Raw genomic sequence first — 16,287 nt, 5'->3', positions numbered from 1 at the left:
TGGCGCTGGTGTGGTAGAACAGCGTTGCCCATGTAGCCCAGCCATGCTCTCGCACAGCGACTGTCTCTCCTGCCTGGCCAGGACAATGAAGCTCTGAGCTCAAACGCTGGATTTCTGCCTTGAAATTGAAAGGATTTTTAGCAAGATCAGTTATTTTTAAGTGTTAAGGGTGTCTTATCACAGCATTTAAATTTGACCGTATTTCATTTGCTCTTTGTTTTGTGCTGGTTTTGTTCCAATCCCACCCCGCAGCTCACGTGGGGCTGTCTGCACCCGTTCTCACCCTGCGCTCCATTGCGTTTCTTTTGTTAAACCCTTCTACAAATTAAAACTGAATTTTGAAGTATGAAGTTGTTAAGTTTAGGACTTACTTAAATATTTGTACTGTTGTTTTTCAGGTATTTATGGCAAAATACTAATCGCCCCTCTTTTTCACAAAGAGGGACTGGCATCTGGTGCAGCCGCAGGGCTGTATTCCTGGGCCAGGTGCCCGCAGCACGTGCCCCCCGCAGGACCAGGGATCTGGCCAGCCTGGCCCTGCCGTAGCTAGGAGTAAACGGACGTCGCAAATTACCTGCAGAATTACTCCAACGTCGATACTGCACGTTAATCACCGGTAGCAGAGGTCGGGTAGCGAAACCCACTGGAAAAGGCAGCCTTGGTCCAGGGCGCGATCGCCGCAGGGGGTGTGGAAGGGCCACACGGTTCCCTTCCATCCCTTCCCCAACTCCAACAGCCCCCACGAATCACACTTTGATGGGAGGGGAAACAGGAAAAAAAATAAAGCACCAGCATGCAGTAACAGTCACTGAGTGACTGGAGCCACAAAAGCCAACAGTGAGTGGTTTTAAAGAAAAAAAAACCAAAAAAAAACCAAAAAAACACCAAACCAACAAAAAACAACCAAAACCTAAACCGGCACCCAGGCTTTCTCTCTGCCCCTGCTGAAAGCTCCAGGCGTTCACCTGCAAAATACCACCATTTGTGGGAAAAACATCAGTGACAAACCTCCCGCTATGGATTACGGTGTAGTAGTGTAAATAGTTTATTTGATCTTATGCCAGGAACAGACCAGGAAAGTAACATGAACTGCTTTTATAAAACACTTCTAATATTGCTAAGAAGCAGGTCTATTACTAGAAAAATATTAAAGAGAACATGCCAGCATTATATTCTAGTTGTATGGAAATTTTCATCTTCAATTAAAAAAATACCTTTGCGTTTAAGAATGTGAGAACTAGTGCTTTTAACCATTTGCCTAACAATTTGTTAAGTTAATTGTCAAATTTTCTTACGAGATTAAAATACTCTTCTGTCACTGTCAGTGAAGAAAGAGACGATTTGGCATGTTCTCTTTAGCTTGTCAAGTACACGTTGCTGTAAATGCAAGAAGGTGGCAGTTTTTAAAGTAAACTTCCTGTAAATAGGTAAGCAGAGGTCAATGTGGTAACTTTGAGCCCCAAACTGTCCATTTAGTTAAATATAAAAACAAAAACTATAAGTTAAAATAACATTCAGATTGTATAGCACAGGCTGATGCATTTTTTTTTTTTAAACAATATTTACAATATTACCCAGAGGCTAAAGTGGGAATAAAAGAGAAGTGTAAAAACCATAAAAAACTGCACCAATTTTGTAGCAAAATATCTGTACATTTAAAAACAGATTATCATATAACTACACATTATCCAAGAAAAAAATGGGACCTTCACCAGTGGTTCACATAAGCACAACATAAAAGAAAAAGAAATTCAGTGGTTAAATACTATACAATAAATTTTACAATTAACATATTGATGCAATGAGACCAGGAAAGGTAAGCTGTAAGCAAAATGTATCTTGGAAAGTACAAACTTCTCTTCAGTCCAGTTCTTCACTTCTGAGAAGATCGCGTACCCTGCCAGCACGAATTCGGCTTCATCTCGCTGCTCTGGGATACTGGTGCAAACTGGCGGCGGGGGGTGCGTAGTGTTGCTGACGTTAAGTCTCACGTTCCTTTTTAAGCTTTCAAAATGAAACGTATCACCTACAACCTACCGGGATTTTTAGGCTGGGCGTCCCTTCGCTGACCAAGCGATCCTTAGCGGGGAATTCGAACTGGATTGTCCAAGGAACTTGGGAGTCGGAGCGGGGTATTAATCCTACAGAGCAGGGCACAGGATGATTCTCTGCGCGAGTAACTGAACTGCAACGGTCCTCGGGATCCTAATACTGATTATTGAGATGTTAATACCTTAGTGCTAATTAATAAATACACTGTTATTCCAAAGCTGCCTCTAGCTGAAGAACATAGTACATGCCTTAGCCACCCTCCTCGTTTTGTGCATTTGCAATGCGTTCCCCCCCCAGCACCCTGCATTGCACACTACAAACATCACAACCTCAAGGTGAAGACTCGCGCTCCTTTGCTATACATCTTGTGACCACTGACGTACGTGGTACCGCATCCTAGCTACGGTGGAGTCTGTGTGTGGTGGGAAAAGGTACGGGTCTCTTCTTGGAATTGCTTCCATGTTACGCAGAGAAAGCCCTTAAATGTCTTCCTTTTTTTAAAACGACAAAAAAGCCAGTAAGTGCAGCTGAAGCCAAGGTTAAGCCCTCGGCGGACAGCACAGGAATGCATTTAAAAGCAGAGCACGTCCAAGTATTACCTGTTCACAACCAGCCGGGATGCAGGTCAGGTCCACAGGAGACCAGTCGCTAAACTTTTATATAATCAAACCAAACTAAACACCCAAAAACAACACGTATTTTACATTTTGGTTAAAAATACTGAATAATGTATTGGTGTAAAAAGATACCCAATCAAATCAAGTCCTATTGCTTTGATTAATTTGAGCAGGTACTTCAATTTTAGGCACTTGTTAGCTACGGTTGAGTGGAGAGCCCATCGCTGACGTTCCTATGCATTTTCTAGGTCTTTGAGCCCTTCAGAAGGTAAATCTTACTGTTCCCAAGGCTGTAAATGAGTGGCAGAACACAGAGTTCACACGGACAAGGTATCATTCAAGCACCCCCTTTACTCGACACCTGCAGGTCTCCAGCTCACATGGTTATTTCAGCACCGTTTGCAGAGCGCAAGTTCTGATCATCAAAGCGCCGCCGGACGCTTCTCCTCACCGCGTCGGCCCGTCGGTACGGCTGGTTTCTAAGATCTGCGGAGAGGAAAGCGGCGTTCGTAAACACGCACGGCTCGCCCACGTGCACACGCACACTCGCGCGCAGACACACGCACACACGCAGTCTAGACAAGGAAAAGTCCTGCTGGAAGCCAATCAAAGCAGCTTGTGTAGGAACAGGAGAAGGGACTTCACCCCAATGAGAGCAGAAGTGAGCAAATACCGACGTGCCCTTTTACTACGCACCCAAGCAGCAGGTAATACTGGTGAAATGCGCTGAAATGCTGGTGAAACTAAATGGAGTTACGCCGTCAAGTTAGCGTGAACGTCTCCTCGCCCACGGGCTGCTAGTGTTCATTAACGTCAGTAAGGAAGGCAACGTCAACTGAAATCGGTTTGCTCGACGTATGCCTCGGTCCTTCACGCAGCCTCTCAATCGTTAGCGTGAGCTGGAGGAGTTTTCTAAAGCGGGATGAAGCTCACTGGAGATGTGCGACCCAGGGTACAATGGTGCAAGTGTTTAGCAACACAAGGATGGATCTATGCTCCCTATATACACCCATTTATCTAAAGAGGGGGCCCTGAGGAAAAGCAGCTGGTACGCTGCCGCCGGCTTGTGAATCTCCAGCTGCCCTCCTGCCCCACTGCCACCATCTCGCCCAGCTGCGGAGATGCTTCGTTAGCCGAAGGCAGCGGAGCCGCCAACCCCCCTCCCTCCTCCTCCTCGCCGGCGGCAAAGCCCGGCCCGACCTGCCCTGCTGCTGCTTCTGGGGAGGTGAGAGCTCGGGAGGGAAGAGGAGGGAATACTAAGCATGCAATGGATCAAACAGCGGAGAAAGCTGGAGATGGACGTGTTGACGAAAGCCTGTTACATGTGCTGTTACATGGGCGGCTAGGACATAACAAGCGCACTTGGTACACCTGAAGACTAATCCGAGTTAAAATATTTCTCTCCTGGAAAAAAACTTTGCCTTGGACTGGGCAAACCCTCCCTCATATTTCCCGGACGACTTATGTCTTGGTTTAAATACATCTCCCAAACTTCTCAGCTCTTGGTGTACCCCAGCAGAAGGTGCCTTTGTTCGAGGCTGCCCTCTCCCATCTCCGCACTTCGAGCTGCTGGCTGTCCGTCTCGCGTGCCCCGTTCAAGGCCGTAGTGGGAGCGAGATGGGTGCAGCAGAACCAATATCCAGGGAACTACGGGGCTGAAACAACCTGGGGACAAGACCGCCTATCCCGGGCTAAACTGGGAAAAGAAAGGGCCAAAACGGAGAGAGTATGAACACGGTCACCAGCCAGGGGCCTATGGATCCCCTGCACCGCAGAGGGTGAAAATAAACGGTCTCGGTCTCCACTGGCCTTTAGGCTCTCACCAGTATTACGCTTAGCCACATCTACCAACAGGCTGTCTGGCATACAGAGAGAGGAGGAAGCTAAGTAAAAAGTGATGCTTGCCAGCTCTGTGTATCCTCCACCACCGGTGTGCTAGAAGAAATCCTTACCCTCGAGTGAACATTTGGAAATTTAGTGATATTATTCTTCTTTAGGGCTAAACAGAAAAAAAAACAAAACAAAACAAAACACAAAATGATGGTTAAGTAAAAAATGGGATGGAAAATGAAGAGCAAGTCAACTCAGCGTTCAAAACTCCCAGGCACGTTAGCCAACAGAGCAAGAGGGGGTAAGGCCAAGGCTACGAGAGGAGGTTAGACACGGAGAGGAAAGGACAGGAGGGCCACCCTCGCCTCTCGCTAACCGAATTCCAAGCTGCTTTGAAGATTGGCTCCAGGAAGATAATACAGCAATTAACTCGAAAGAGCAAATAACCGTTGAGCTGATTATAGTTTGCAATTTTATTAGAAGCATTCATAAAAATACATATCGCAAAAGTGAAACACTGTTGTCTTCTTAAGCCGCTGAGTCCTTAATTCAAGACAACAGTGTTAACAGGCATGCTGGGTTAAACACACCCTTCTTACACTTTACACCACACAATGTAAATTGCTCAGTTCCATGTCAAGCTTTTCATCGTCACAATTTCTGCGGTGCTGGCACGTAGCTAAGTGTTTCCCCAGCTCTGCTCCTTCCCTCTCCCCCCGGTTCCTGCACCGCTGCCGCTACCGAGCCCAACGCCAGCACTGCACAAAGTCCAAGTGAATTGGAACTGGTTAGTGCTCAGCAAACATCCCTGGCTTTATTTAGATAAAGTTGGCATGGAACTGAAAAATGTTAAATATGGATGTGACCGAATGAGAAAAGATTTACGCTGTTCATTTTATCCCGTATCTCACATGCAGACAAACATGCAGGTGCTGGTTAAGAAGTCTAAAACAAAACACTCCTCACAGAGGACGTACGTTATTACAGACAACCCTTCCAAGCCAGAAAGCAAACCCCAAGAAAGCCCCGCTCAGTTCATGCAGCCCGTCATTTTGCTTTGGCATACAGCTGATGTATTACATGCATTTTACATAGAGAGACTGGCATACAGAGAAAGATCCGTAAGCCAGAAGAGATGACATAGAAAAGCCAAGTGAACTGTCACTTTATGACTGCATTTGATCTCCTAAGTCTTGTGAACTGTAGGAAACCTGCACCAAATCTGCTGTGACTTCCACCACTTGCTGTTCTATGGCATTTGTCAGGAGGGCGAGAGATGCCTTTGAAACGCAAGGATGGCCAAAAGCATCGAGTGCAAAGTCGATGGGATGGAATAAAAAGTTACGGAAACACAAGAACATGCAACAGAAGTGACATAAATACAACTTCAGGTGGACGCTGGACATTACTATACACTCAACATTCACATGATCCTGGCTGAGATCCGTACAAATGGAGAAGTGTCAAAAATCTACAGCAACCTTTCTTTTTTCTAAGAGCATCAGATGTGAAAGAGGAATAGTTTAGTAATGGAATTCCTCAGTGAGAACAGGTTCGCAGAAAAACCGAGAGCCCCGCTTGGCGGTTCGAGCGGTAAAGGGCACAGTCTTCAGCACTGCATGGGAATAACAGCCAAACAGACAAACAGAGCCGTGAGAAGCGGATCTATTGCATTAGTCCAGTGTTAGTGCTCGGTTACGGACACCCAGGGACGGTTTTACATGTTCCAACCAGCTGTCTAATAGCACTGCACTTCAATAGGCTTTGGCAACAAGGCAATGGTAAGTCTTTGGGTAAGTATGTCTTATATTACCTAATTTTCAATGTATTTGAGAGATTATTGCTAAATGTGCTCCAGAGAAGGGTGTGTTGTTAGACAGGGCTCTGCTCCGGAGCAGCAGAGCTTTCCCGGGCATCCGAGGCGGCACTATCCAATTTAAAATGACAATTCTGATCATTTCCATGCCATTGACAGAGTTCTCGTGGGCTGTATTCAAGTGACCTCAGTCCTACCCGACTTTCTGTGCCTAACCTTTATTATTACACGGCGTGAGGCCCTCAGAGACACACCCCCATAATGGGACATACTAGGGCCAAGACCATAGAAAATGTTTAATTTGAGTCTGGCACACCCTCCACTTGACTGCCTTTTGCATGTGCATGGTCTTCTGCCACACAATCTGTTTCTCCCACAGAGCAGGAGAACCACTTTACCAATTAAACACGCTTCCAGGAGTCTGAAGGAGTTGTAGAAGCAGTAACAGATTAGATATTATAGCGATTCTGCCCTTTAAATAAAGAATATTGTCTTAGGAAGCTATTAATCAAGGTTAACAAGAGTTGTGAAAGCTTCAGGCATTTCAGCGCTGTCATCTAGCTGGGCAAAAACTCCCTGGCTTTCCTTAGTGAGTGGTAAAACAGCTCTCCTGCCCTCCTACAGGAAAAACTCATGTGAAAAATATTCAGGAGCAGCAGCCAAGGAAATCCTGCCCAAAGACCTTTTTTTGAGCTGCTGTGCAATGGCAACAAATTACTGTAGAACTATCGAAGTGTTAAAATCATGCTCCTTCCACACCACAGGTGAAGAATGTGCAGTAAAATCAAAGTTCTGCAATCAGAGCAGCTGTATAGATAAAAAATGATGTGACTCCTGAACAAATGAGGTTTAGAAGGCGCCTCTTTTTATCAGCAAATGCTTGCACCTAAGCCCTGACTGTGTTTGGCTACAACAGCGGGTTTTCAGCCTCTCCCTCCAGCCCTAGGTTGGGATCAGTGCAGACTTTGCCTACCAATCTGAGAAGCAGTAAAACCAGAAGCAGTTTAGGGTCATAAATCATTCAGGTTTGACCAAATGATTTGCTTTAACTGTGCAATAACGTGGTGCAATTACTGTTAGTACATTTTAATGAAAATGTAGGCTCTTAATAATGTTAAAATCCGTCATTCATTCCATTTATGGGGAAAAAAGGTTTCTGGGAAAGATCTGCATGGCATGCATATCCCCACCAGAGCATCTGCTGAGAGCAGGCACTGAACTGGCTACTCTAAAGAGCAGAGAACGAATACGTCCCCACATGCTGAAAGAGAAGAACTAAGAAACCGAGCGTGTGTCCGAGGTCTGCGCACGCAGCATTGGCAGCGGACACGTAAAGGCAGGTTACTGGGCTTTGTTTGTTACATACCATTAGCAAAAGTTTCTATACTTGATTCACATCATATAAACAATGTCCTAAGCTGTGCTTAAGTAATACTTTTTTAAGAAGTACAGAAAATGCTTACAATAGCTACTAGGCAGATACACTTTTTTATCCTTTGTGAAAGGGCCTCTGAGATTACAGAACAAAAGGTGTGTTTACCTGTTATAATATCTTCAATAGCACCATCCTTCCCTTCGTACACATGCCTGTTATCCTTGACTTGCCGCCGTCTGAGCTCTGCAATCAGCTCTTGCTGTTGTCTCTTTGTTTTATGTGAAGGAGACTGAAAGCAAAGAAGAGAGGATTTGTAAGGACTGACCTCCGGCTATCCTGTTTCTCTCTTCCCATACGTTAAACACCAGGTGATCCCACCGGCAGCAACCAGCAAACAGTAACTGCCAGTTTTCTGCCCAATTTTGCAAGACTAGGAAAACACACATGTGCAGTTAGCTCACATCCCATGGAGAGGGTGGGCAGAGTCACACATTAACCTGGATGCCAAGCTGCTTTTCTTTCTTATGTTTGTAATCTACTTCCAAGCCTTCTCATCACTTGGAACCGGAGCTCCAAGCTCTTACCTCTGAAAAGCATCAGGGGAACAAGGAGAACAAGCTTTCCTTCTGAGGGAAAAAGCTTGGCTGGGATCAAAGATCCCAACAACAGCTGCGGGAAGCAGCACAAGCCGACAAAGTGGCTGGTTTAGAGCCATGGGAAACTTCCTCCAGCAAATCTAAAGAGTTACCTCAGGAATAAAAAAAAAACCCCACGTCAGGAAAATACCTATAAAACAGTAACGTGGGGCTCAGTCCTGCTGCCACGCTCTGACAGGGAAGGATCTGGGGAGGATCGTTCCTTGTCCCTGTTAGCGACGAGAAGCTCTGCACACTGAACCCCGGCAGGGTTTTAACAGATACAGGGTCAGAAAAGAATAAAGTTTAGCTAATGGCAGTGTGGACAAGGCGATTTTCTGTCTATTCAGTTTTTCTTAATTTTGCAGACTTCAGAAGCAGCAGAACCATACACCGTATCTCTTTCAGCTTATTTCAGCTCTCTCCACACAAGGAGGAAACTTCCAGAGACTCTACTTCTAGGTAACTGAAAGTTGGACAACTAAAGTTCTTGTACAGAGCTGAGGTTTCTGACCTATCAGGAAAAACACAAGAACATGATGGCTCCTGCCTGTAAGACATTATCTGTGTCATACCTTTTGGTCCTGTTGCTCCATCAACGCTTCTTGCTCCATAAGTTTTTCCATTAAGGCCTGTTCCTGCTTTTTTCTCAATTCATTCTCTTCTTCTGCTTGCTATTTATCACAAAAAACACAGGTTATAGCTTCCAGTTGCTATAGGGAACCTAAATGTTACAAATGAGTAACACCATCACTTGCTACCAGGGGGCTTTCCAAGGAAGCAAGATTAGGTGTAGCAATTCAGCTGCCTCCGAGCACAGTCTGAAAAAACTGGGCTGGGAGAGACATTCCTAGGTCGCACAAACCATCCTCTCCCAGTTCCAAAAGACACCTATTCAGAGCTAAAGGTGTAAGCTGCAGCTGCTCAGACATTCAATTTCTGAGGATTCCTCCAGTGTCTCAGACAGCTGTGTTGACTTTCAGCCCTGAAAATAAGCCCAAAACAACTCTTTGTGCTGCCTGGGGCTGCTGTTGCCAGGCTGTCAGGGATGGCTCACATTGCATCAAAGCTAGAGGGAGCCCCAAGCTGTTTTCTTGGGAGCCCAGAGCCACACCGGTACCACATCGGGTTGAGAAGGACAGAAGAGAAGGATGCTCCTGTTTACCTTGTAGGCCTTCACAAACCGGACAAACACTGGGAAAAAGACCGAGGGGGGGGTTGTCTTGGGATTCTCCCCAAAGTACTTCACAGCATCATCAAAGGCATCCTACAAAAAACACAGGTTTGCTGCACTGCACATATTTCAAGACAAACTCACCATCCATTACTTCGGTATTCAGTGTAAAGAGTCTAGATTTCCCCCATATGTGAAACTCGTCTGAGACTGGCTTGTCTACGCCTAGCACCTGAACTCAGGAACAAATACACAACACTGCTGCCTCTTCTCCTTCCTGCTGTGTATATAAAGCACGTCCTTTGCAGTGACATGCCACTACTCACTGTGTCACTTATACCCTCTCACCAAACCCCGAGAATAAAGAAATACCTGGGCTATTTTGGCATCATCCTGCAGTTTCTTTAGCTTCCCTTCGTTGTTCTGAATGAACTCCTTCAGCATCGTGTTGTGGTCATGCATGGTGTACTCGCGCTTTGTCAGATCCAGGCCCCTCTGCAGCTCCTTCACGTCCAAGAGGACATTTTCAAGAGACACTAGGAAATAAAACAAAAATGCTGCATCGCTCCTGCTGTGCAAGTGCCTGAACCCACAGCCTGAACAACTCCCCACCAAGAAGGGCCCCCACAGCCCGTGCACGGACGGTGTGCCGTGAAGTCCCTCGCATGGCACGCATGCCACCACCGCTCACCAGGCACAGGAGGGTCACAGTACCTGCGGCAGCCTTCTCCACGTAATGAAGTTCGTTGTAAAAGAGGGATACGTGCTGGTATTTCTCCTTGACCACGTTAGAAATATAGTGCAGCAGGGTCTGCTTTCGGTCTGTTGACTTTGTTTCTAGGAGCTGGGGAGAAAAGGCAAAGAGACTGCTGGGTGGAGGTGCAAGCTGGCTCCAAACAAAGCAACTTGACCCGTGCTTCTCCATCTGATAGGGACAGCTGTAAAAGCTGTAAAAGCCTGTTTAATTGTTTAGCAGCTGGTTTTCAAGCTGTTGTCCGCAGAGCCTCTGAAGACAGGTGTCTTCTCCTAAGCAGCCCCCCAAAACAACGATAAGCAAAGCAAACTCGCACGGCCTGGCAGGGAGCGCCTTCCCTGCTGCCACTCTCTGCCTTCACCGGCTGCAAAGCACCAAGTCCCCCGGCAGCCACTTGCCGTGTACACGAAATACATTCCCACCTTGGTCCCCACAAGGTTTACTCACCAGGTCTAAACTCTGTAGCTTAAATCCATACACAGCTCCTCGTTTACTGCTGTTCATGTAGTTTCCAAGAGCCAAGATTATCTGCCAGGATAAAACACAGCAGAGCATGAATTTTCAGGACAAATGCATGGCGCTTTAGAAAACTCTGGAAGGAGAGTTGGTACGTCAGCATCAAGGTATGGTTTCAGTATATGTAAGGGGACGCACCAGGGAGTGATGGAGCTATTGAATGTATCGAAGACCAGACCTACCTCCAGTATTTTCTTAAGCTTTTGGGATGACTTTATTGAGACAGATGCAGCTATTATTGCATGAAGTTGCTGCGGGTAAACACAGGAAGAGCTTTGGTTAATGCATGTCCAACCCAAGGGCAAAGTTAAAATCTAAACACTCACATTCTGAAAAAATCCTGTTGGTTTTCATCCATACTGTGGGCCCTAGCATGAATGTTAATCCTGCCCTAACACATCAGGATTTCAACGATTTGCACTGCAGATTTACCACACTCAGATGTGGTTGGGTAAAAGTGTATTTACATTTCAATGCTTATGACTGAGAAAGATGCATCAGGCTGAAGAGGACGCACTTCAAAGAGCCCACAGACCAGTACTGATAATAACCTTCCCTGATGATACAAACTACTAGATTTTCATTTAAACCAGTTTTAAACTTCTACAGGGTAAAGAAGTAGGACAGTACAGAGTAGTCCAGGGTACAAACAGCACCTGGGATATCAGTTGTTGATATATGAAAATATAGCTTGAAACCCACTTCTTCATTTGTGTAATTGTTTCTTGTTCTGTCTCCGTGAGAACTGATGATCACTTAAACCATCTCTCTGTCTTAGAAAAGTTAAAATCTCTATAACCTTCACCGACTACCCCACACGTTCACATGACTGCAGTGCTCCCCATAAGCTGACCCATGCCGCAGATCGCAGCTCTTTAAGCGGAGGCTGAACCCCCAGGAAGCCCAGACCCCTGCACAGCCAACGCATCGCCCCCGTGTCCCTAGGAATTGTCCCTCACTCACTGGGGTCAGCATCTGGATGCTTTCTGCAAAGTTGCCTATAAACGCCATGATGGTCATCTTCTGCATCAGCCTCTCAATCTTGCTGAACTGCATCATGAACCGGTCTTCGTCGGACAGGTTCTCGATGGGTTTCCTCTCCCGCTCATAGAGCCGAAGAACTTTCACTTCATTCTCGGTGGGCAGGAACCGCATGAGGCATTCAACAAAATCCACCGGCAATGTTTTCAGGTCGAACCTGCGTGATAGCAAACCAGAAGAAGTGGTGTTACGACAAGGCTCGACACAAAACGATGGAAAAGTAAAAGCGAGAAAGCTGCCAAAGGCAGCTCTGCCTCCTATGCTGCTCAGTTACACGTGAGCCCGAGTCAGTAAAGCAATGAGAAACTACAAAGAAGCTGCGAAGTTACTCCTGCTCTTGTTGGGGTGGGGGGCACCGTCCCACACGTGAAGCTCTGTGCACATCAAGATGTGAACAAGGTTACTGTGCTGACACCCTGTTTCTGTTTCCAAAGACGTGGTCACCCCTTCATGGCCACACCTCATTCTTATGAGAGGAGATTGGTGGGGAGGACCAAAAAGCAGTTTTATTTAATTGGGCCACAGCCCTGTAAGGCCCGACTGCTGAACGTGCCGGAATCGGCAGCAGGTTTGGGTCACCCTCGTCACCAGCCCGAAGGTAATGCTTGTGCATCCGAATTTTGAAGATACCCCTCTGAGGAGGGATGTTAGACGTTTGTCGAGGCCACAAGTACTAAGTGCTTCTGGACGGAGTCAGGATCAGCCCCAAGGAGCAGGTACACCGGCGCTCCGTCCCTGAGAGCCGCTGGAGTCGGCAGGCGAGGGTCCGTATCAGCGCAGGATGGGGCGCAGCTGAGCCCCTCGCTGCACTCCTGCGGCAGGGGTCTGCCGCGTACCTCGGGTACACCTGCATCACATTGAGGTTTGGCACTGCCTGGGGCCATGACGTAAACCTAATTCTATGCAAAACCCTTCCAGTGCGCTTGGACAAAACTCGTGCTTTATGGGGCAAACTAAAATAGTTGCCTCCTCCCGATGTTCTGGCTTTTGAGTGTGCATTGCAACAGAAAGTACTGTGCAAACAGAATGAGAGATGCAGTATGCAATGGCATACTGTGGACATACATGAATTAACTTCTTTAATAAAAGAAGTGTTAATTTGTTGAGTCTAAACAGTGATACAGTGACATAAAACTGCAAGTTTTTTTATTTTAGTTCGGGGAAATCTGATTTCTGGGAATTCAGAATGGTTCCATCCTTACTCCTGGATTTTTTCCAGATGCAAAAACACTGACATCAACTGCCAATTCAAAACCATTCCACTTACCAAAAATCACAGTAAATCTTAAACATGATTTCTTTGCTGACAAGTGTTTTACTTACACGTGAATAGCTTTGCATATTTCATCTGCTGTCTTTCCAGCTTTTCTTAAAGTAATGGCAAGATTTTTGGCCCTGTTGGCATCCAGTAACGTGACTTTGTTTGACCCTTTCTGAGTTATCTTTTGCTTGCTTGAAGTAAGATCAATGGCTGGGCCTTGGGCTTTTGTTTTGAATATTTCTTCAAATTCATCCACGTTTAAATCCTAAAAAGGAATGAAAATGATTTATCCCTCCCGCAGCGAACACTAAAACCCACGCTGCCTAATGCTGTGCCAGAACTGCAGTAAAAACCTTGCAGCGGCTGAGACTATAGCACAGGACTTCGATCGGGGGCCGCGGGATGTAACGAACATGCACTCCTGAGCCAGCGATCAGGAAATCTGGCCTCCACCCCAATGCCCCATTCACGTTCCAAAGTTCACAAAAAGATTCATGCCAGCACTCAGGCTTTGTCCAGCCACGTGCACCTGCAGGGCACGGGGAGCATGCAAGACCTGCGTACTCGGCTCTGCTCTGGGCTGCGTTAGGCTTCCTTCCCTGGCAGCCACCCACCCAAGCCTAAACTCCTACAGACCGGACCAGCAATTTTAGGCTGTGATAAATGCACCTTCCTCATGTTAGTTGATCTGTTTTAAACAAACGCGCACAACAGGTACGCACCCTTTATAATCGATACTACCAACTACCATCCCTAATTCTCAACCAAGGCAGTCACGCTGACCTACTGGGTACCAGGGGCCACTGGATGAGCTGTTTGCCAAAATAATTGCTGCAATCTATCCCTGCAAAGACCGATATCCACTTGTATTACGGACAGAAGCGGGAAGAAGGCGGCAGCCAGCGGCACTCGTACCTCCAGGATCCTTTCATCATCTATTTCGTTGAAGACTGTTCCATTGATCTGGTTGGGTTTGAGGGCGACCCAGTTGAACACCGGCATGCGGAACTTGGTCTTGATTGGCTTCTTGATTTTCACAGCTAAAGACATCAGAAGAGAGGAAATGACAAATTCCCCAACTGCTGAAAAACACCCCGTGTGCCCAGACTGCAGCTTTTGAGTCGGCATTTCAGCACTGGAGGAAGAACTGGCCAGAGCTAAATTATCACACTGGAAAGCCTGGAAAGATCTTGCTGCCTCGACAGGCAAACAGCACCGAGAGGCTTTCATCCAGCCCCTCTGCTGTTTCAGGTCCAGCCTCTGCAGAACTGGACTAAATGCCAGAGGCTGTGAAAACTTCACGAAAGGAAATGTGTTATTACTTTATTACTGCACGTTGTCTGGATTGATTTAAAAGCCCAAGCTATTTTTAAACGCTACAGAAAATGGAGACAGTGGTCAAATTTAACCCTGTCCTGCTGGTTGCAGACCCCACCCTTGCGTGAGCTGATGCAGAGCCACGCACAGCTGATCTGTGATCCGTATGACAAAATTCAACGCAGAACAGGGGACAAGAAGAAAAAAAACCCCTTTCGCAAGGCGCTGGTGTAGGGAATGGCCTCTCCCACTGCCTGCTGCAATGGGGCAGTGCTGCTCCTCACCAGGTTTGTCTTCTGAAGCAAAAGCAGGTGGGCTGCAGCACACGTGAGCTTTAACATGGCCAAAATATCAGGTTTAATCTTCCTGCGTTGTGCAGTAAATGATTTAGTAATTTACACACAGAAGCTGTGAAAATGAAGACTGACTACTCATTAATCTGTGAACAGAGTACAAAAAAAGCAATGTCGGAGCAAGGAAAACAACACTTTTCTATTGCTATTCCTAACGGGTCTGGAAAGTACACGAATAATTTCAGTAATTCAGTTCTCATTTCTCTGTATCTTGATGTAAACATGGAAGTTGTTAGTTGCTACAAAATCAAGATGTTCATTAAAGCGATCAATCAACGTTTTGCTCCTGAATTACTTAGAAAATAAACTGTTTCTTTCCAAGCTGCAAACATGAAACAGAAACCCTGGTCCTTCCTCTCCAGTGCTGGAAAGAAGAGGCATTCAGCCGGCAGCGGCGGTCAGCGGCAGAGAGGCATGCAGGGGACAGCCCCCGCTCCCCCCACCGGGGACGGGTCACGTTTGGTTTAGTTCAGTCCAGTGTTTGCTCCTGACTCCCGCCTACCCTGCGTCGGTGGCAGGAGCAATCTTGCTAAATAATCGATGCTCTGTAGAGGTGCTAGATTTTTTTTTTTCCCCTCGGTTTCAGAAGATGGCCGGGTTCCCCGGTTGCAAAGCACTTGAGCAAATAATTATTTTACTTTCCCATAATGATGCTGTATGTATGTTTCTGCCAGGACAAAGACATTCTATTTCAGGGGATGGTCCTGTTGTGTACCGGAGATGGGTATGCTGAATGCTGAAAACATTTCTCTCGCTTTGTCTTTCCAACTTTTAAAACAAGAATTGAGTTGTGCGTCCATGTCCCTTTCAGGCTCGTGCTCATTTTGCAGGGACATCACAAAGAATAAACTACTGGCAAGAGTATTTGCTTGAAACAAAGAACCGTAAGCGAGTAACAGGGAACATACACGATATTCAGCTGTGTATTTTGAGAACTATATTTATCCAACTGGAAGACATGAACACACGTGATCAACTTCTGCTCATCTAAACTAAACAGAGTTTTACTCGCTGCTTAATTAATGTGGTTACTTCAAAATAATTCCTAAAATAGAAGAAAAGAAATAGCTTTTTCCATCCGAAACACCCATGAAAATAAACATTTTCCACTTGTGCATAGATTAGAATAGATTATTAACTGCTCCTGGGTTATTTCAGGACAGGCAAGGAAGCTAACTGCCTCGTGGGCCAGTTCCTGATTTAGCTAATCAAAATCTCTTAAAATTTCCCTTCCTCCTCCATTACGGAGCCCTGGCAAGGTGACATTCCCGGGAGTCGTGCTGCTGCCAGCAGTGCAGTGGGGACAGTCACGGCTGGGGACCAGACCCCGCAAGAGCGCAGCTCGAGGATGGCTCAAAAGAAACGGCATGTCTCAATTATTTGCTGAAGTGCTTTGCTGAATCAGGGACCCCCGGGTGCCAAATTCTGATGGTCGGCAGCATCCCCAAAGCTACCGCGTGCTTCGGCTCCGGTTCTGGCCAGCGAGCCCCCGCACCAGCCTCCCCCTTCCCCACTGCCTCCCCATCGCCCACGCAAGTCCACAGGC

General features: G+C 46.5%; 1 protein-coding gene across 9 annotated transcripts in view; it reads right to left on the bottom strand.

Annotated features, from left to right (window-relative positions):
• Positions 1 to 1,029: 1,029 nt before the first annotated feature.
• FMNL2 (formin like 2) overlaps positions 1,030 to 16,287 on the bottom strand; it is a 153,176-nt gene continuing 137,918 nt past the window's right edge. For 2 of the 9 annotated variants that reach the window (XM_049805942.1, XM_049805967.1), the window contains 12 exons: positions 13,987 to 14,111; positions 13,134 to 13,336; positions 11,733 to 11,967; positions 10,952 to 11,020; positions 10,701 to 10,781; positions 10,214 to 10,343; positions 9,872 to 10,035; positions 9,491 to 9,592; positions 8,901 to 8,999; positions 7,856 to 7,979; positions 4,622 to 4,668; positions 1,030 to 3,155 (listed from right to left, as the gene is read on the bottom strand). In XM_049805942.1, coding sequence (XP_049661899.1) covers positions 3,117 to 3,155; positions 4,622 to 4,668; positions 7,856 to 7,979; positions 8,901 to 8,999; positions 9,491 to 9,592; positions 9,872 to 10,035; positions 10,214 to 10,343; positions 10,701 to 10,781; positions 10,952 to 11,020; positions 11,733 to 11,967; positions 13,134 to 13,336; positions 13,987 to 14,111 — 1,418 coding nt within the window. In that variant the 3' untranslated portion in view covers positions 1,030 to 3,116. The other 7 variants (XM_049805913.1, XM_049805951.1, XM_049805904.1 and 4 more) reach the window with 4 other exon arrangements.

Source organism: Accipiter gentilis, chromosome 1 (assembly GCF_929443795.1).
Source record: "Accipiter gentilis chromosome 1, bAccGen1.1, whole genome shotgun sequence".
In the NCBI taxonomy this organism is placed as follows: Eukaryota; Metazoa; Chordata; class Aves; order Accipitriformes; family Accipitridae; genus Astur; species Astur gentilis.
Note: the sequence above shows the minus strand (reverse complement) of the source record. Positions and strands in the feature narration are given on the sequence as shown.